The sequence below is a fragment of the Ahaetulla prasina genome, chromosome 2 (genome assembly GCF_028640845.1).
Source record: "Ahaetulla prasina isolate Xishuangbanna chromosome 2, ASM2864084v1, whole genome shotgun sequence".
Lineage (NCBI taxonomy): Eukaryota > Metazoa > Chordata > Lepidosauria > Squamata > Colubridae > Ahaetulla > Ahaetulla prasina.
The window spans coordinates 9,200,338-9,222,310 of record NC_080540.1 but is presented as its reverse complement, the minus strand read 5'-3'; the positions used below and the strand labels follow the sequence as shown (position 1 = coordinate 9,222,310).

General features: G+C 38.8%; 2 protein-coding genes across 6 annotated transcripts in view; both read right to left on the bottom strand.

Moving 5' to 3' along the window:
- Positions 1-21,973, bottom strand: part of LOC131193532 (zinc finger protein 850-like) — a 332,320-nt gene that overhangs the window by 286,883 nt on the left and 23,464 nt on the right. The gene's annotated exons all lie outside the window — the stretch shown is intronic.
- Positions 1,125-21,973, bottom strand: part of LOC131193489 (zinc finger protein 84-like) — a 44,300-nt gene continuing 23,451 nt past the window's right edge. Inside the window, exons 1-3 of one of the 5 annotated variants that reach the window (XM_058173711.1) lie at positions 11,353-11,395; positions 7,368-7,544; positions 1,125-4,359 (exon numbers count right to left, since the gene is read on the bottom strand). In XM_058173711.1, the coding sequence (XP_058029694.1) occupies positions 1,942-3,462 (1,521 nt within the window). In that variant the 5' untranslated portion in view covers positions 3,463-4,359; positions 7,368-7,544; positions 11,353-11,395 and the 3' untranslated portion in view covers positions 1,125-1,941. Of the gene's footprint in view, positions 4,360-7,367; positions 7,545-11,163; positions 11,259-11,352; positions 11,410-21,973 lie in introns of those variants that run through there. The other 4 variants (XM_058173713.1, XM_058173712.1, XM_058173715.1 and 1 more) reach the window with 4 other exon arrangements.

Here is a 21,973-nt window from a genome sequence, read left to right as displayed (position 1 = left end):
TGGTTATCATGGAATTGGAAAATATTTTATAGATGGTTAGAAGAGATATAAAAATTAGAAATAAAAGTAGATGAATAAAATATAGAAAATAGTTAAGAGTTAATAGAATTAAGCAAACTAAGAAGAGGATGTAAAGTATCAGATATTTAATGTAATAATAATAATATTGGGCCTCTGGTGGCTCAACAGACTAAGACAGTCTGTTATTAACACAGCTGCTTGCAATTTACTGCAAGTTCAAGTCCCACCAGGCCTAAGGTTGACTCAGCCTTCCATCCTTTATAAGGTAGGTAAAATGAGGACCCAGATTGTTGGGGGGCAATAAGTTGACTTTGTATATACAAATGGATGAAGACTATTGCTTAACACAGCGTAAGCTGCCCTGAGTCTTCGGAGAAGGGCGGGATATAAATGCAAATAAATAATAATAATAACAACAACAACTACTACTCCTGAGATATTGGAACACTGCTATCATGTCTCCCCAGTCCTTCTTTTCATTAAACTAGGCATACTGAGTTCCTGCAATCGTTGAGTGCAGTTGGTCAGCCAGTTACGAATCCATCTGGTGGTGGTGCTGTCTAACCCACATTTTTCTACTTTATCTAGTAGTAGGTTATGGTCTACTTTATCAAATGCTTTACTGAAGTCCAAGTAAATTATATCGACAGCATTCCTCTGGTCCACTAATTTTGTCACTTTGTCAAAGATTGCAGTAAGATTAGTCTGGCATGATCTGTTTTTGACAAACCCATGTTGGCTTTTGGTTATTATTTGTTTGCTTCTAGGTATTCGGTGATTCGTTGCTTGATTATCTTTTCCAGAATCTTCCCTGGTATTGAGGTCAGGCTGATAGGTCTGTAGTTTCCTGGATCTGTTTTTTTTCCTTTTTTGAAGATGGGAACTACATCAGCTCTTTTCCAGTCCTCTGGCAGTTCCCCTGTGCTCAAGGATCTTTGAAAGATATAGCTCAGTGGTTCTGAGATTATTTAATTATTTATTATTTATTTATTTAGATTATTTATTATTTATCTTAAGCTAAGAATAGATTAAATAATCAATATGACTGTAAATTTTAAATGTTATTTCACAAACATTTGAACCCAGACAACACACTGTTAAATGGAAGATGAATTATTTGTATTAAAATAAAATTTAATTTTAAAAAAAATTTGTAGGAATGACATCCAGAAAGCACACACAGGTAACTGATTCAGCAGGATTCATTAACTTCTTTATATACATAATAACACATAAGGCATATATACAATACCAAAATCAGGTTTTCCAATGTGGCAGAGAGGAGTGATTGTAACTGGGTACAAACACAGACAGAAGAGAAGAGTTTCAGTTCAGTTCAGAACTAAGCCACGCCCAGGCTCCAAACTGTTTCAGCTCCCATTAGATGATCTATTACTATGCCTATTCATTGGCTGATCTTGTTACCATGTCTCTGCCAGTCATGAACACACTGACACTTCTGACTGAAACTTTTCCTACAGATAGCACATTCAAAGGGTTTCTCTCCTGTGTGAGTCCTCTGGTGTATCACCAGGTGGGGATTCTTACTGTCAAGTTTCCCACAATCAGGACATTCAAAGGGTTTTCTCTCCTGTGTAAGTCCTCTGGTGTTGAACCAGGTTGGAATTACGAGTGAACCCTTTCCCACAGTCAGGACATTTAAAGGGTTTCTCACCTGTGTGAGTCCTCTGATGTATCACCAGGTAGGAATTCTGACTGTAACATTTTCCACAGTCTGGACATTCAAAGGCTTTCTCTCCTGTTATGAGTACTCTGATGTTGAACCAAATTGGAATTCTGACTGAAACTTTTCCCACAATCAGGGCATTCAAAGGGTTTCTCTCCTATTTGAGTCCTCTGGTGTATCACCAGGTGGGGATTCTTACTGTCAAGTTTCCCACAGTCAGGATATTCAAAGGGTTATTCTCCTGTGTGAGTCTTCTGATGTTTCACCAGGCTGGAATTATCATTAAAACTTTTTCCACAGATAGGAAATTCAAAGGGTTTCTCTCCTGTGTGTGTCTTCTGGTGGTTCATGAGGTGGGCATTTCGACTAAAACCTTTTCCACAGTCAGGACATTGAAACGGTTTCTCTCCTGTATGAGTACTCTGGTGCTGAACCAGGCTGGAATTATGACTGAAACCTTTCCCACACTCAGGACATTCAAAGGGTTTCTCTCCTGTGTGACACCTCTGATGTGTCATGAGGTTGGACTTCTGACTAAAACCTTTTCCACAGTCTGGACATTCAAAGGGTTTCTCTCCTGTGTGAGTCTTCTGATGTCTAACCAGGCTGGAATTATCATTCAAACTTTTTCCACAGATAGGACATACAAAGGGTTTCTTTCCTGTGTGAGTCTTCTGGTGGTTCATGAGTTGGGAATTTCGACTAAAACCTTTTCCACAGTCAGGACATTCAAAGGGTTTCTCTCCTCTATGAGTACTCTGGTGTCTCACCAGCGTGGAATTATTACTAAAACTTTTCCCACAGATAGAACATTCAAAGGGTTTCTCTCCTGTGTGAGTCCTCTGGTGTGTCACCAGATTGGAATTATCACTAAAGCTTTTCCCACAAATAGGACATTCAAAGGGTTTCTCTCCTGTGTGAGTCCTCTGATGTTTCACCAGGCTGGAATTGTCACAAAAACCTTTCCTACAGATAGGACATTCAAAGGGTTTCTCTCCTGTGTGAATCCTCCAGTGAATCACCAGGTGGGAATTACGACTGTAACATTTCCCACAGTCAGGACATTCAAAGGGTTTCTCTCCTGTGTGAGTCCTCTGGTGTATCACCAGGTGGGAATTCTGATTGTAACATTTCCCACAGTCAGGGCATTCAAAGGGTTTCTCTCCTGTGTGAGTCACCTGGTGTGTCACCAGATTGGAATTATCACTAAAGCTTTTCCCACAGATAGGACATTCAAAGGGTTTCTCTCCTGTGTGAGTCCTCTGGTGTTTCACCAGGCTGGAATTTTCACAAAAACCTTTCCTACAGATAGGACATTCAAAGGGTTTCTCTCCTGTGTGAGTCCTCTGGTGTTTCACCAGGCTGGAACTCAGACTAAAACTTTTCCAACAATCAGGACATTCAAAGGGTTTCTCCCCTGTGTGAGTCCTCTGGTGTGTCACCAGGCTGGAACTCAGACTAAAACTTTTCCCACAATCAGGACATTCAAAGGGTTTCTCTCCTGTATGAGTCCTCTGGTGTGTCACGAGAGTAGAATTCCGACTGAAACTTTTCCCACACTCAAGACATTCATATGGTTTGTCTCCTGTGTGAATCCTCTGGTGTGTTACCAGACTGGAATTCTGACTAAAACCTTTTCCACAGATAGGACATTCAAAGGGTTTCTCTCCGGTGTGTGTGGTCTTGTGTCTCAGGAGGTTGTAATTTCTAATGAAACCTTTCCCACAATCTCGACACTCATGAGGTTTCTCCATGGAGTGAATCCTCTGGTGTATCACCAAGTTGGAATTATAACCGAAAGTTTTCCAAAAATCAGGACATTCAAAGGTTTTCACTTTTGTGCAAGTCCTCAGATGCTTCACCAGGATGGAATTGTCACTGAAACTTTCCCCACAGACAGGATGTTCAAATGGTTTTTTTCCTGTGTGTGCGTCCTTTAGTGTCTCATGACCTGGGAATTTCTAATGAAACTTTCACACAATCTGCAAAGTCATACGTTTTCTTCTTCCTGTGAGTTATGTTGCAATGCTCACTAAAGCATTTACCTCATTGAGAGTACATTTGTGACTTCCGTTTTGTGTGGCAGCTTCCATTTACCACAAAGGAGCTGTTCTGACCGAAGCTTTTGCCAGATTCAGATAATTTTTATGGCTTTTCTCCTGTCTAGCTCCTCTTCTGCGTAATCAGCTATTATTTGCAATCTGTGCTCTTCCCACAATAGGCAAATCTATGGAGCTTTTCCACAGCTGATATTCTCGAGGAGGTAAAAAATATGGACAATGCCTTGTTTAGTGGTGCTTTCATTCAAGCTGTTTTCTTTCTGACAGGGTGTGGCCTGCATTCCTATCTGCTCTACTTGACTTTACTATTGACAGTTTGTCCCTCACAGATTTCCAGATATTTCCCTTTTTTGCGGATTGAAAAATAATTTCCTTTGATTTTTCATGTAACGTATCCTTGAGTTCTGCATAATCTGTTTATTCCTTCTTGATTATCTGTCTTTTCTCTAACAGCCACTGGAGGAGGAGCAGAATTGTATTGTTTTCTGAAGGAAATGGAAAATCTTTTGATATTGGCTCGATTTTCTTTCCTTTTCAATGTTGCTTGTTATTTACAGTTGTCCCGAGTGCTCTTGTTGACATCCTGTTTGTCTGTAAGATTCAAAGAAAAGTAGAACTTTTATTGTTTATAAAATGGTTAGAGATGAGGTGAAAAAACAATATATATATATTACAATGGAAAAGCAAACATGCTCCAATACTAGAATTATCTCTTACATTATTGATGAGTCATTTGACACATGGAAGACTACCGAGATCCACATTCAAATATCAATTCAAATTCAGTTGTTGATTGGGGTCAATCACAAATTCTTACCAATGCAAAATGTTATCATCAAATATACCTTGTAGTGCTGGGGATAGGTTATGTAATTGCAAATATATGGGTAGAGAGAAATACAGATACACCCACCTACACATGTACACATGGAGAACATTTATGTTTTTCAAGCCTGACAAAATGTCCCAAAATGGTTACAGTCATACCTTCTGAGCTAAATTTAGAGATGTGGGGGCTTTAAATGATGAAATGATGCCTAAAACCTCTGCAAGCTTTGAAGCACCACTTTTGCTCATGAAAATCCTCAACTGCAAATAAGAGCAGAAAATACTGTCAAGAATCCCTTTGGTGACATCCCAATTCAAGTAGTCATTACTTAACCTACCACAATTGGAACTGAGCATCACTAAGCAGCTTAATCATTAATCATGATGTCACATGACAGTGCCAACTTACTGTATTTTTTGGAGTATAAGATGCACCTTTTTCCCCAAAAAAGAGGGTGAAAATCTGGGTGCGTCTTATACTCTGAATGTAGCCCTGCCCAGCCTCACAAACAGAGATTTCAGAGGCTAAAAAAAGCCTCTAAAAGCAGCTTCCGAAAAAAAGCCTCAGAACCGAAGCTTCTGGAAAAAAGCCTCCAACCAGAGCTTCCAAAAAAAAGCCTCCATCTTCCACTTTTGTGCAAATACAATTCTCGCCACTGTTATTATATGAATAATCAAATATGTATCTTCTTTGCTATATTTCTCCAGTAATATACCCAATATAAATGTCTCTGGTTTTAACTCTATATGTTGGTGCAACATTTCCTCTAACCATGCCTGTATTCTAATTCAATAGATTTTGCTAACATATATGTCCACCACATATGATAATATGATCCCGGCAATTGAAAACATTGTAGACTTTATGGTTCTGAAGATTTAGTGATTATGGCGTGAGTGGTTTTCGCTTTTATATATAGAGAGATATATAACAAGAAAAATGTAAAGGAAACAGTCCACTAAAGAGAGAAAATGGCAAGGAAGTAAGAAACAGTAGAGAGAAAGCAGAGCTGCTTAAGTCATTCTTTGCATCAGAGTAGACATAAAAATTAAAATAAGCAAGAAAATGGTAAGTGAACACCTGTCTGACCTTGGTGAATATAAATCACCAGGACCTGATGGATTACATCACAGAATTCTGAAGGAGCTGGCAGATGTTATCTCAGAATCATTGCACCATATCTTTAAAAAATCCTAAAGCACCAGAAACTACCAGAGGATTGGAAAAGAGCTAATGTGGTTATCATCTTCAAAAGATACTGGAAAAAGTTAAAGAAAAAACAGGTCAGCAAAGATGAAGTCAGAAAAGCTCATGCTAGAATGAACTAAGACATGCAAGATATGTCAAAAAGAATTGGGAGAAGGGCGGTATAAAAATCGAATAAAATAAATAAATAAAATAAATAAAAAAGCAAAATACAAGAAAAAGTCAAAGAAACAATTGGTCCACTAATGGGAGATGATGGCAAGGAAATGACAGCCGTTAAGAGACAAAACAGAGCTGCTTAATTCATTCTTTACATCTGTCTTCAGGCAAAAAGAAAAAGTAGCCCAACTTAGAAAAAACAGAACTGTAAAAGATAACACTAGGTACACAAATTAAAATAGACAAGAAAATGCTAAGAGAACACTTGTCCACTCTAGATGAGTTTTAATCACCAGGACTGGATTGATTACATCCCAGAATTCTGAGGCAGCTGCCAGATGTGATCTCAGAACCATTGAACCATATCTTTCAAAGATCATGGAGCAAAGGAACTACCAGTGGTGGCTCAGGCTGTAAGAAGCCTGTTATTAAAACACAGCAGCCTGCAATTACTGCAGGTTCAAGCCCCACCAGGCCCAAGGTTGACTCAGCCTTCCATCCTTTATAAGGTAGGTAAAATGAGGACCCAGATTGTTGGGGGGGCAATAAGTTGACTTTGTAAATATACAAATAGAATGAGATATTGCCTTACACACTGTAAGCCGCCCTGAGTCTTCGGAGAAGGGCGGGATATAAATGTAAATAAATTAAAAAAAAACTGGAAAAGAGCTGATGAAGTTCCCATCTTTTTTAAAAAAGTGGGGGAGGAATGGATCCACGAAACTGCAGACCAGTCAGCCTGACATCAATACCGGAGAAGATCCTGGAAAAGGTAATCAAGCAACAGATCCAGGGGTGGGCTGCAAGGGGTTCGCAGGGATTTGGGAGAACCTCTAGCTAAGATTCTGTGCAGTTTGGAGAACCCCCAAATCCCACTCCTGGCTGGCCCCACCCACCCCACCCCGCCCCTCAAGGAGTTCTCACACGGCCTGTTTTGGATACAGGTAAGTGCAGGGCACGCACAGAGGCTCAGGGAGGGCAAAAAATGGGCCTACCGGAGGTTCGTGAAGGCTGGAAATGGCCCCGTTGGGGAGGCTGGTTTTGCCCTACCAGAGGCCTAAGAAAAGCCTCCAGAGCCCAGGGAGGGCAAAAATGCCCCCTCGCCATGGTGCAGGAGGCCGACTAGGCCATGCCCGCCAGGGGCACGCCCACCCAGCAACCGGGCAGAGAACCCGTTGCTAAAATTTTTGAAACCCACTCCGAATAGATCTGAGAACAACTAGAAGCAAGCAAAGTTGTAACTACCGGTTGAAGCCAAGAAGGGTTTATTAAAATCAGATCATGCCAAAGAAATCTTATTCTATTCTTCAACAAAATGACTAAATTAATGGACCGGTGAAATGCAACGGACGTGGTATACTTAGATTTCAATAAAAAGCATCTGACAAAGTAGAGCATAACCTACTTGTTGGTAAGTTTAAAATAATGTGGCACAGACACGCAGGTGGATTTGTAACTCACTGACAAATCATACTCAATGTGTAGTCCTCAATGGAAATACACCCACATGGAGGGAAGTAAGCAGTGGGGTATCCCCAGGTTGTATTTTAGGCCCAGTACTGATCAACATCTTCAGAAATATCTAGATGAGGGAACAGAAGGGGAACTCAATCAGAATGGAGCTGGAAGGGAACTTGGAGGTCTATTAATCCAACTCAAGGCCCGTGGGCCAGATGTGGCCTGCAGGGTGCTTAGATCTGGCCTATGGCCCAGTCTGGAAACAGCAAAAGAGCTAGAAGTACCTCTGTTAGCGAAAATGGAACTCAAGGAGGACCGTATGCGGCCCTTCCAGGCTCCGCTTTTGGCCGTGACGGCCTCCTGCAACCCTCAGCCAGAGAAAAGGAAACTCGGGGAAGCTACATACAGTCCTCCTGGGCTCCATTTTCACTGGCAGAGGGCTGCAGGAGGCTGTTGCAGCCACAAATAAAGCCCAGGCAGGGTTCACACAGTCCCCCCCCCCCCCCCGCAGCCAGGCTCTATTTTTGGTGGCAGACCACTGCATGAGTTCGTCATAGTTAAAAATGGAGCCTCCATGAGTGACATTCAGTTGGCCACACCCACCGGGGGCCACGCCCCCCCAGCCCACCGACATCAAACACAACCCTGATGTGGCCCTCAATGAAATTGAGTTTGACACCCCTGCCTTAGTTCCAGGTTGCTTCTCTCCTTCATTAGTTTCCATCCAGTGTTTCTTCCTCGCCTTCTGAGACTTTGAAAAATAAGTTCACCCCCTCCTCTCTGTGGCAACCTTTCAAATACTGGAATACCACTATTATGTCACCCATAGTCCTTCTTTTCTTAGACTAATCAAACCCAAATCCTGCAAGCATTCTTAATATGTTTTAATCTCCAGGCCTTTAACCATCTTAGTTGCTCTTCTTTGCACTTTTCCCCAAAGTTTCAACATCTTTTTTGTAATGTGATGGCCAAAACTGGATGAAGTATTCCAGGTGTGGTCTTACTAAGACTTTCTATAAAGCAGTACTAAACATTAACATGATTTTGATTCTATACCTCTGTTTACATAACCAAGAATTGTATTAGTTTTTTTCGCTGCTGCCGCATACTGCTGGTTCATATTTAAGAGATTGTCCATTAGAAGTCCAAGGTCTTTTGGTTTTTCCTGCCTAAGTGAAAAATCTAACTTTTCTTCACATTACATTTCATGTTGTTGGATAGGGCCCATTGTTCAAGTCTGTCAAGATGTTTTTGGATCCTAAGCTTGTCTTCTGGGGTGTTGGCTATTCCTGCCAGCTTAGTGTCGTCTGCAAATCTGATGAATTCCCCTTCTATTCTCTCATCTAAGTCATATATGAAGATACTGAAGATTACTGGGCTTAAGACAGAACCCTATGGCATATCACTGCTCACCTCTCTCCATGTAGAGGTAGTACCATTAGGGACAACTTGAGTACGGTTTGTCAAATACCATCTGTTGGTGATGCTGTCTTTCCCACATTTGTCTAGCGTACCAAAAAGTAGGTTGTAGTCTACTTTATTGTATGCCTTGCTGAAGTCTAAATATACAACCCCTAGTGATCACAGAAAAGGAAGTGCAGGACCTATTTCACAGACAAAAGCCAGGAAAAGCTCCAGGCCCAGACAAGATAACTCCTTCTTGCTTAAAAGTCTGTGCTGACCAATTGGCCCCCATCTTCACCCATATTTTCAATAAATCACTAGAGATGTGCTAGGTTCCTTCTTGCTTCAAACGCTCTACCATCATCCCAGTGCCGAAGAAGCCCACCATCAAGGAACTGAATGACTACAGACCAGTTGCTCTAACATCTGTAGTCATGAAAACCTTTGAAAGGCTAGTGCTTTCCTACCTGAAAACCATCACGAATCCGCTCTTAGACCCCTTGCAATTTGCATACCGAGCAAATAGATCAACAGATGATGCTGTTAATATGGCTCTGCACTACATCCTACAACATCTTGAGTCTCCAAAGACCTATGCAAGGGTCCTTTTTGTAGACTTTAGTTCAGCATTCAATACCATCATTCCAGACATTCTTCTAACTAAGCTAAACCAGCTACAGGTACCGGAACAGACTTGTAAGTGGATCACAAGCTTCCTAACAAACAGGAAGCAGCAGGTGAAGCTAAGCAAGATCACATCAAATACCTGTACAATTAGTACAGGGGCCCCCCAAGGCTGTGTGCTCTCCCCACTTCTCTTCTCTCTGTATACCAATGACTGCATCTCCAATGATCCATCAGTTAAGCTACTGAAGTTCGCAGATGACACAACAGTGATTGGTCTCATTCGAGACAATGATGAATCTGCATATAGACGAGAGGTCGAACAACTAGCCTTGTGGTGCAACCAAAACAATCTGGAACTGAACACACTCAAAACCGTAGAAATGGTGGTAGACTTTAGGAAAAACCCTTCCATACTTCCACCTCTCACAATACTTGACAACACAGTATCAACAATAGAAACCTTCAAATTTCTGGGTTCTATCATATCGCAAGATCTCAAGTGGACAGCTAACATCAAAAACATCATTAAAAAAGGACAACAAAGAATGTTCTTTCTGCGCCAACTCAGTAAGCTCAAACTGCCCAAGGAGCTGCTGATCCAATTCAACAGAGGCATTATTGAGTCTGTCATTTGCACCTCTATAACTGTCTGGTTCGGTTCTGCAACCCAACAAGAAAAACACAGACTTCAGAGGATAATTAGAACTGCAGAAAAAATAATTGCTACCAACTTGCCTTCCATTGAGGACCTGTATACTGCACGAATCAAGAAGAGGGCTGTGAAAATATTTGCAGATCCCTCGCATCCTGGACATAAACTGTTTCAACTCCTACCCTCAAAACGACGCTATAGAGCACTGCACACCAGAACAACTAGACACAAGAACAGTTTTTCCCGAAGGCCATCACTCTGCTAAACAAATAATTCCCTCAACACTGTCAGACTATTTACTGAATCTGCACTACTATTAATCGTTTCATAGTTCCCATCACCAATCTCTTTCCACTTATGACTGTATGACTATAACTTGTTGCTGGCAATCCTTATGATTTATATTGATATATTGATCATCAATTGTGTTGTAAATGTTGTACCTTGATGAATGTATCTTTTCCTTTATGTACACTGAGAGCATATGCACCAAGACAAATTCCTTGTGTGTCCAATCACACTTGGCCAATAAAATTCTATTCTACAATGTCCACAGCATTTCTCTGGTCTACTAATTTAGTCATTTTGTCAAAGAATGAAATACGATTGGCATGATCTGTCTTTAACAAATCCATGCTGGCTTTAAAACTTTTTTTGTTTCTAGATGTTTGCAGATCTGTTTTTTTAAATTATTTTTTCCATTATCTTCCCAGGTATCAGTGTTAGGCTGGTTGGTCTGTAGATTCCTGGGTCTGTTTTTTCCCCTTTTTTGAAGATGGGAACTACATCGGCTCTTTTCCAATCCTCAGTGTTCCAGGATTTTTGAAGGATATGGTACAAGGGTTCTGAGATAATATCTGCCAGCTCCCTCCCAATCCTGCTGTTCTGAGAATCAGGTCCTGGTGATTTATATTCACCAAACTCATCAAATTTGAGATGACACCAACCTGGCAGGAATACCCAACACCCCAGTAGATAGGGTCAAGATAGAAGGGAATCTCAATAGCCGTTCCCAAAGAATCAAACTTAAACTTTAAAGAGACTTTTCAAATCTTCCCACCAGCAGAAAATTGCAGCCACCAGTTTCACAGCCTGCAGCCCCAGTGGGCTTCCATTTGGGGAGGGAAGGAACCTGCAGCAGCAGCAGCTCATCTGCTTCAGCCTAGTTGCTTCTCTGCTTCCAGGCCGTGGAGGGAACCGAACAGCCCGACTTGCTCCCGGACTCTCCTCCCACCTGCCCTCAACTCACCTGCCAGCTGCTGCTTCGACCCTCCCAAGAGCAGAAAAGCCGCTCTGCACACCACCGGATGAGTCATCCGGAAGAGGAAGTTACTCTTATTTCTTCTCTCCTCTCATCCTTTCTAGCAATGCAGTAGTTGATGGTTTTAACTCTTTAAAATCAACCACAGAGCCTCCCTAGTGTATTGTCTGCTTTCTAGGCACAGATATTGTTCTCTTGTCTTCCATCTCCGGATAGGAAAGGCTTATCTCTACCCAATGGGTCTGCAAGTTTTATTTATTTATTTATTTTTGTCACACAGTATATATATATTGGCGTTCCCCAAGGCAATGTCCTTGGACCAACACTCTTCATATTATACATTAATGATCTCTGCGACCATATTAAAAGTAATTGTATTCTCTTTGCTAATGATGTCAAACTGTTTAACACTACCAACAATACAGCTACCCTTCAAAAAGACCTTGACTTTGTGTCAGAATGGTCTAAAACCTGGCAAACTAAGTACATACTAGATGGACATTACCTTACAGATGACCCCCATCCCGTTAAAGACCTTGGAGTTTTCATGTCAAATGATCTAAGTGCCAAAGCCCACTGCAACTACATAGCAAAAAAAGCTCTAAGAGTTGTAAACCTAATTTTGCGTAGCTTCTTTTCCAAAAACACCACACTACTAACCAGAGCATATAAAACATTTGCTAGACCAATTCTAGAATACAGCTCACCTGTTTGGAACCCTCACCACATCTCTGACATCAATACAATTGAACGTGTCCAGAAATATTTTACAAGAAGAGTTCTCCATTCCTCTGAAAACAACAAAATACCTTATCCCACCAGACTTGAAATCCTAGGCTTAGAAAACTTGGAACTCCGTCGCCTTCGACAAGACCTAAGTTTAACTCACAGAATCATCTATTGTAATGTCCTTCCTGTCAAAGACTACTTCAGCTTTAATTGCAATAATACAAGGGCAACCAATAGATTTAAACTTAATGTAAACCGCTTTAATCTAGATTGCAGAAAATATGACTTCTGCAACAGAATCATCAGTGCTTGGAATACTTTACCTGACTCTGTGGTCTCTTCCCATAATCCTAAAAGCTTTAACCAAAAACTTTCTACTATTGACCTCACCCCATTCCTAAGAGGACCATAAGGCATAAAAGCGCACAAACGTGCCTACCGTTCCTGTCCTATTGTTTTTCTTTTCTTCTTCCTATATATGTTTATATGTGTATATATTATATAATCTTTTTGTATGATGTTGTGACAAAATAAATAAATAAATAAATAAAAATAAATAAACTCCTAATCTCAACCAGCAAATGCTCTCTTACACATTGGAAAAAAGAATCTAAACAATAAATACAAACTCGATGGACATTACCTTACAGATGACCCCCACCCTGTCAAACACCTTGGAGTTTTCATATCCAATGACCTAACTGCCAAAGCCCACTGCAACTACATCGCAAAAAAGGCATTAAGAGTTGTAAACCTAATCTTACGTAGCTTCTTCTCCAGAAACACTACAGTACTAACCAGAGCTTACAAAACATTTGCTAGACAGCTCGACTGTATGGAATCCATACCACATTTCAGACATCAATACAATTGAACATGTCCAAAAATATTTTACAAGAAGAGTTCTCCACTCCTCTGAATACAACAAAATACCTTATGCCACCAGACTTGAAATCCTGGGTTTAGAAAACTTAGAACTCCGGCCTTCGACAAGACCTAAGTTTAACTCACAGAATCATCTATTGTAATGTCCTTCCTGTCAAAGACTACTTCAGCTTTAATTGCAATAATACAAGGGCAACCAATAGATTTAAACTTAATGTAAACCGCTTTAATCTAGATTGCAGAAAATATGACTTCTGCAACAGAATCATCAGTGCTTGGAATACTTTACCTGACTCTGTGGTCTCTTCCCTTAATCCTAAAAGCTTTAACCAAAACTTTCTACTATTGACCTCACCCCATTCCTAAGAGGACCATAAGGCGTGCATAAGCGCACAAACGTGCCTCGCTTTCCTGACCTATTGTTTTTCTTTTCTTCTTCCTATATATGTTTATATGTGTATATACTATATAATCTTTTTGTATGATGTTGTGACAAAATAAATAAATAAATAAATAAAAATAAATAAACTCCTAATCTCAACCAGCAAATGCTCTCTTACACATTGGAAAAAAGAATCTAAACAATAAATACAAACTCGATGGACATTACCTTACAGATGACCCCCACCCTGTCAAACACCTTGGAGTTTTCATATCCAATGACCTAACTGCCAAAGCCCACTGCAACTACATCGCAAAAAAGGCATTAAGAGTTGTAAACCTAATCTTACGTAGCTTCTTCTCCAGAAACACTACAGTACTAACCAGAGCTTACAAAACATTTGCTAGACAGCTCGACTGTATGGAATCCATACCACATTTCAGACATCAATACAATTGAACATGTCCAGAAATATTTTACAAGAAGAGTTCTCCACTCCTCTGAATACAACAAAATACCTTATGCCACCAGACTTGAAATCCTGGGTTTAGAAAACTTAGAACTCCGCCGCCTCCGACAGGACCTGTGTTTAACTCATAGAATCATCTATTGCAATGTCCTTCCTGTTGAAGACTACTTCAGCTTCAATCACAACAATACAAGAGCAAAAAGCATATACCGGTATATTACAGTAAAACATGTCAAAGATGCCAAAACCTCATACATTAATTATGATTCTTTTTCAGTATACATCTCTAGTAGCTGACATGTTTCAGCCTCATTGCTTCTCTGTTTTTACAGTCTGGGTAAACCCAAACAGCCATGCTTTGATTCTGGCGTCTCCTCCACCTGTCCGCAGCTCACCTTTCAGTTGCTGCTTCCACCCTGGGAAGACCAGGAGGGCCACCCTCCCTGCCTCTCCCCTCAGTGGAGAGCCGGAAGAGGAAGCTCTCCTGCTGTTCTCCTCTTCTCCAAATCCTCTTTTGGAATCTACTGTTCAAATATTTCAACTCTTTTGGCCCCAATTACCAACACTCTGCTATATTCTATTCTACAGTTGTCTCTCATGGGCCTTGCTCATCTATAGTGTGCCATTTAGGGACATAAAGCTGAAAACTATGTTGTTCCAACTCTACCTAAGGCAGGTGCAAGATTTTTTCATTGATTATGCACCATCAAGTCATTTTTCACCTGACTAGGTGGCTCAGTGGCTAAGACACCGAGCTTGTCGAACAGAAAGGTCGGCAGTTTGGCGGTTCGAATCCTTAGTACAGGTCTCCTGCGTGAGCAGAGGGTTGGACTAAATCAGTGGTCACCAACCAGTGGTCCGTGGACCACCGGTGGTCCATGAGAAAATTTTGGTGGTCTGCAGAAAAATTATTTGCATTTTTATATTGCACTAAATATAGTAAATGAGTTTTTAAAAAACTCATATTAGTGGTCCGCGGGATTTAAAATTAGGAATTTAGTGGTCCCTGAGGTCCGAAAGGTTGGTGACCCCTGGACTAGATGACCTCCAAGGTCCCTTCCAACTCTTTTACTGTTACTCCAGTGATCACATCAATAGACTTTCTCCATGATGATTGTTCCTAACTTGTTTGTTTAGGCCTCCTGAGGATTCACTCATCACCACAGAAACAGAGTAAGAAGTTCCCCAAGCAAGAAGGGAGAACTACACCAAGGGAAAGAGGGGGGAACTATATGCATACAGCAGTCAAAGTGCACCTCCTTTAAGGATTGGTGAAGACTGTTCCAGCCAGTTATTTGTCTTGGGGGCGTACAGGACAACTCATGAACACTTAAGTTTTGCAAGAGACAGAAACTTGAACATGGAAGCTTGACCATACTTAGCTTTTCAAAATTAACCAGGTTCTGGGCCTTAAAAGCTCATCAAGCACCTATTTGTGTACAGTCCCTAAATTATTGCTAGCTTGATTCCATTAACAGAATAATGGAACGTGCAACATTAATTCCCTCTCTGTATTATTGGGGAGTGAATCTCACTAGAGCAGTCTTCCCAATTTCCAGAGTAAGAATTCAGGCTTGAATATTCCTGAGCAGAATATTTGAAGGGTGTTAGTTTGCAGATTGGAAGCCAATCAATAGATTCCTGCACTTTTGTAGGGGGTTGGCTCTAAATAGATAAATACCTCTTTACATCCTAAGATTTTATAACTGATTTCCTGTGGCTCCCAATGAATTAGGACCTGGGAGCATCAATAGGCCAAAGACTGCATCCAAGTGTGCCCAGTGTCTATTTTACTGCTGAAGGAAAAAATGTCAAGTCTGTTAAATGCTAAATGCTTCTGTAAATTGTCTTGCACAGAAGTTTCCATTAGGACAAAGCTAATGGAAACTTAATAATGGTTCCGTGAGCCTTTGGTGTTTAGTCTTGTTGGCCACATGACCACGGAGACGTCTTCAGACAGCGCTGGCTCTTCAGCTTTGAAACGGAGATGAACACCACCCCCTAGAGTCAGGAACAACTAGCACATATGTGCAAGGGGAACATTATATTTTACCTTTAATGGAGAGAGGGAGGGAGGGAGGGAGGGAGGGAGAATGAAAGAGAGAGGAGCTAGAAATAGGGAAATATATGGAAGGATTAGTGATATAAGAAAGATATGTTAACTTGATTAAACAAATATTATGAATATATTATTATTATTGAAATAATGCAATGAATATTGTTTTAAACACTTTATTATTTCCTAAAATGATTTGTACCCAGCCAACACACTGTTCAATTGAAATTGGAATTTTTGTATGTTATAAAATAAAATAAAAAACTTATTACAAAAAAAAGTTAAATATTTGGGAATATATCTAACAGCAAGATGTGCAACAATTAAACACGATAACTATATTAAGCTATTAAACCAAATAAAACGATTTGGTAAAATTGAAGAATTTGCAATGTTTGGAAGAATAGCAATAATAAAAATGAATATTCTTCCAAAACTACTTTTTTTGTTCCGAACGATTCCTATAAAAACAGGGAAAAATATTTGATATTTTAGATGAGCTAAATATAATAATTTTGAAATTTATTTGGCAAGGGAAAAAAGCTAGAATTAGATTGAAAATGTTGCAAGACTCTAAAAATAATGGAGGATTTGGAATACCAGATTGGGCGTTATATCAACAATCATGTGTACTAACATGGGGGAAAGAATGGAGAAATCTGAGACATAAAAGATTATTGTATTTAGAAGGTCATGATCTACAACTAGGATGGCATGCTTTCTTGTGGTATAATAAGAATAAAATTCATAGATACTTCATAGATACTTCCAAAATCAGTATTTTTAGTATGGGAAAAGGTGAAAGTGAAAATATATATGAAAATACCAGGATGGCTTTCAACAATGGAAGCATTTGTTCACCCAAACCTAGTAAACTTGGAAAAAATTCGAACATATAGATACAGAAGGGAAACTAAAAACCAAACAAGAACTACAAGAACAGAGATCTAGCGTGGTGGCCACAAATGCAAATGCAATTGGAGTACAATAAAGACGCTAAGATATATGACTTTTATAAAGAACAAACAACATTTGACCAAATACTGGTAATGGTAGATGAAAAGTTAATTAAGAAACTATATAATTTTTACTAAGCCTAAAAATGGAACACGTACAGGTAAAAGAGACAATGATAGTATGGGCAAAAAAATTGGATTTAATATAGAATTAGATAACTGGCAAAAACTTTGGGAAAGAAACTACAAATTGACAATGGCAACCAATTATACAGAAAACTTGTATAAAATGTTTTATAGGTGGCACCTACCACCAGCGAGGCTAGCAAAAATGTTTCAAAATATGTCTACCAAATGTTGGAAATGTAATAAAAAACCAGGCACATAAGGACACAAACTGGAGCAAGGTATTCAAGAAATTACAGTAGAGCAACGGGAGGAATTGAATCAACTTATAACTTCAGAAGAAATAATTTTAGCAATTAAACAGCATTTTAAGCTGTTAAGGCTTAAAGCACTAGGAACAGATGGTTTAACGGCTGTTTATTATAAAAATTTACAAAATGAGATGGTGGAACCGCTTAAGGAATTGTTTAATAGAATTCAATTTGGAGGAGAAGTACCTCCTTCGTGGAGGACAGCTTTTATTTCGCTAATACCGAAGGAAGATCAAGACTGTAATAAACCAGAAAATTATAGGCCAATAGTGCTTTTAAATACTGATTATAAGCTTTTTGCTAAGATATTAGCAAATAGATTAATGCCAGTTATGAGTCAAATAATTCATAATGATCAATCAGGATTTATTAGGGGGAGACAAATGAGAAACAATATGAGATAAATTGTAAATTTATTGGAATATTTAGAAAGAAACAGCCAGGTTCCAGCAGTGCTCTTTTTTCTGGATGCTGAAAAGGCCTTTGATAGATTGAATTGGCAGTTCTTATTTAAACTAATAGAAAGAATGCAATTTGGAAGTTATTTTATACAAGCTATTAAAACAATATATCAGAGGCAAACAGCACAAATAATAGTTAATGGTAGATTAACAGAATCTACCATTAACTATTAATGGTAGATTAACAGAATCTTTTAGAATTGAGAAAGGGACGAGACAAGGATGTCCTTTGTTGCCATTATTGTTTATTTTGACTTTAGAAGTATTATTAAATAAAATACGTGGCTCAATTCAAATTAAGGGAATAAAAATTAATCATCAAGAATATAGATTAAGAGCGTTTGCAGATGACATGGTTGTTACCTTATTTCAACCAATATGTTCAGCTGTATATTTAAAGGAGTTAATTGATCAGTATGGTAAAGTATCTGGTTTTAAAGTGAATCAACAGAAGACAAAGATGATAACTAAAAATATTAATGTACATCAAAAAGTAGATTTAGAAAGAGTAACTAGATATGAAATAGTTAAGAAAGTTAAATATTTAGGAGTATATATTACATCTTCGAATACGAAATTATATAAAAATAATTATGAGGTAATGTGGCAGAAAGTAGGGAAAGAAATGGAGAACTGGAAAAAGATAGAATTGTCTTTGTTGGGAAAAATAGCAGCCATAAAGATAAATGTTTTGCCTAGGTTTTTATTTTTGTTTCAAATGATACCAATACTTAAAAAGGATGCAAATTTGCAAGAATGGCAAAAAGGGATTAGTAATTTTATTTGGATGGGTAAAAAACCGAGAATAAAGTTAAAAATAATGCAAGATATATGTGAAAGAGGGTGTTTAAAAATGCCTAATTTGAAATTGTATTATGAAGCAGTTGTTCTTTCACTAATTAGTGATTGGTTTAACTTAACAGAAGAAAGTATTTTGATTACAGAAGGTTATGAGTTGTTATATGGATGGCATGCTTATTTATTATATGATAAGAAAGCTGATAAGACTTTTAAAAGTAATATAGTCTGAAATGCATTGTTGAGGGTGTGGAAGAAATATCAATGTAAGTTAGATGGTAAGATACCAATATGGGCAATCCCTAGACATATGATAGAGAATATAAATATATATCAAAAAATGGAGGTAATTACTTATAAAGAACTTCTTTTTATGGAAAAGGGGGAATTACAATTAAAATCTAGAGATAAAATGGGGAAAGAAGGGATAAACTATACATGGGTTCAGTATGGGCAGTTGCAAGCTAGATGGAAAATAGACCAGAAAATGGGTATTAGGCAAAATGAGGATAATTTGGTAAAACAAATCAGAGATCAAGGCCAACAGCATATTAAGAGGTTGTATAATGTATTGGTAGAAATAGATTCAGAAACGGAGTTAGTTAAGGATTGTATGATAAAATGGGCACAAAATATACAACCTATAATGTTGGAAATATGGGAAAAATTTGGGTTAGGAATGTTAAATTTACACAAGCACAAAGCTTGAGAGAAAATTTTTATAAGATGTTTTATAGATGGCATTTGTATCCTAAAAAGTTGGCATGTATGTATTCGAATATGCAAGCTAAATGTTGGAGATGTGATTGTGACGACGCAACATATATGGTGGACTTGTAAAAAAGTTAAAGCATTTTGGATTAAAGTATGGTGGGTTATGCAGAATATTTTGAAAAAGAAGATTCAGTTTACTCCACAGTTGTTTCTACTGGGAATAATCACGGGCTGTACAGTGATAGAGACTAAACTGATTTTAAATTTAATAACAGCCGCAAGACTTTTGATTGCACAATATTGGAAGAAAGAAGATTTGCCTACAATTGAAGAATGAACACTTAAAGTATCAAATTTGGCAGAGATGGCTAAAATCTCTGCGTACTTGAAAGACTATACACAAGAGAAATATGTATCGGAATGGAGAATGTGGATTGATTATATTCAAAATAAGTATCAGACTAAAAAGTACCAAATAGCTTTGAAGTGAATTTAGGAATTTTATTATACTAGTTTATATGTTTAATTGGGAGAGGACTTGATGATACAAAGGCTGAAGAGTGACTATGGATTATGATTTATGTTGTATTTTAATTTATGATTGTTAACTTTATACCCAGTACTTGGTTCTGGGAAGTCTTGGGGGTGGGTGGGAAGGAGGGGAAGGGAGGGGGAGGGGGTGGTGGAAGATGAAGGATTATTAATGTACAGGAATGATTGAAGATATGTAATTAAAAAATAGAAATAATTTGAATAATTTGAAATTAAATTGGGGCTGCTCAGCTGCCATTTCAGAAGGGAATGGAAAGGGAGAGAGGAGTAGACAGAGTGAAGGAAGAAAGTAGGTAGGAAAAGAGAGAGGTAGAAGAGGGGGAAAGGAGAGGAAGAAGAAAGGGGAAAGAGAGAGGGTTAGAAAGGGGGAAAGAGAGGAGTGGGGAAGGAGGAGAGGAAGTAGAAAAGTGAAAGAGAGGAAGGATGGAGAAAGTAGAAAAAGGTAGAGAAGGGAATAGGAAAGGTTGTGTTAAGGAAGGAAGTGGTAGCTGAGCAGGCCCGAATAAGTAACAAATGAAAGTTAATGATTAATTTTGAATAAGAGACTGTACATTGAATATGTTGTTGGAAAATGGAAATAAAACTTTTTTATTAAAAAAAAACAAAAAATGGGCACATATGGACACAAACTCCTGTTTCAACTCCTATCCTCAAAACGACGCTATAGAGCACTGCACACCAGAACAACTAAACACAAGAACAGTTTTTTCCCGAACACTATCACTCTGCTAAACAAATAATTCCCTCAACACTGTCAAACTATTTACTAAATCTGCACTACTATTAATATTCTCATCGTTCCCATCACCCATCTCCTTCCACTTATGACTGTAACTTAAGTTTTGCTGGCTGGGGAATTCTGGGAGTTGAAGTCCGCCAGGCTTAAAGTTGCCAAGGTTGAAGACCCTTGTCCTAGGACACAATCATGAGGCCCAGGGATGTGTGTCCTCCCCTCCTTCCTCAAGATGAGGATCAGAGATCTTCATAGGTAAGGAGATGGAGGGTGTGAGGGCTGTCAGTCAGGTGTAAGGGGATCTTGCGGGGGGGGGGAGATGCCTGTGGGGACCCTGTGGGGGAGAGAAAGGCCTGGGGGGGACCATGTGGAGGAGTGAAGGGCTGAGGGGACACAGCTGTTAGGAAACAGAGCACAGGGTGTCTTGGAGGGTGGGGGAGGCCTAGGGATGACTATGGCAGGCATGCCTGGCCCTGCGTTAGACTTCCAAGAGTTTTCCCCAACGTTGAGGTAGCCAGTGTTCTGCTTAGCCACTTGCATATTGAATTAATAGCTGCCTCAGGGAGAGCAGGAGGATTCGGGTAGGTATGAAAAGTTATCTCAATTAGCAGCCGTTGCAACATGCACCTGTAATTGCAAGGCCCATAATAGTTCTATCTAGAGGACTACTTTTATGCTAGCTGGGGAATTCTGGGGTTAAAATCTGGGCGAAAACAAGGTAGAAGACTGAAACGCCACGTGGGTCCATAATCAACATACAAAGGCACCATCCAAAATTCCTTTTTGAGGAATTCCACTACTTCTGCAAAAGGATATATCCAGAAGCTTCTGCTGATAACCAGAAAAGGGCAGTTTGCCATTTTCCACCTTCCTTTTCTCTCCACCTACAAGTTTCATCCTGAGAAAGGTTTGAGTAAAAAGAATCAGGCCAGAATTCAAATATTTATTTTATTTTATTTATTTTGTCAATCACATATAATATAACAGGTAAAAGTATAAACATTATTTGGATACATGAAAAGAGTAATTAAAAAAATGTTAAATTTCCTAATCCTAAATTTCCTTCTATTAATCTTAACTTATTATATATATATATATACTACTATTTTCTCTATAAGTAATTTATTATATTTTTTTATTTCCATCATCTCTTAACCTTTTTGCATATTAACAATAATACAAATCAATATGTGCAGTCTTAGTCTTCCAACTTCAACAATGTTACTCTCTTTTCATAATCTTTTATCATTTTCCTATTAATTTATTTAAACATTAATAACATTTCATTACGCCATGTATTTATTCCCCTACTAAATGCTATTATTAACTTCCATCCAAATGTGTAAAATTATTAATGACTCCAAATATTAACAATCAGTCCAGGGTGTATAACTCAAAATCCCCACAATTTTCAAAATATAAATATTCACAGTATAT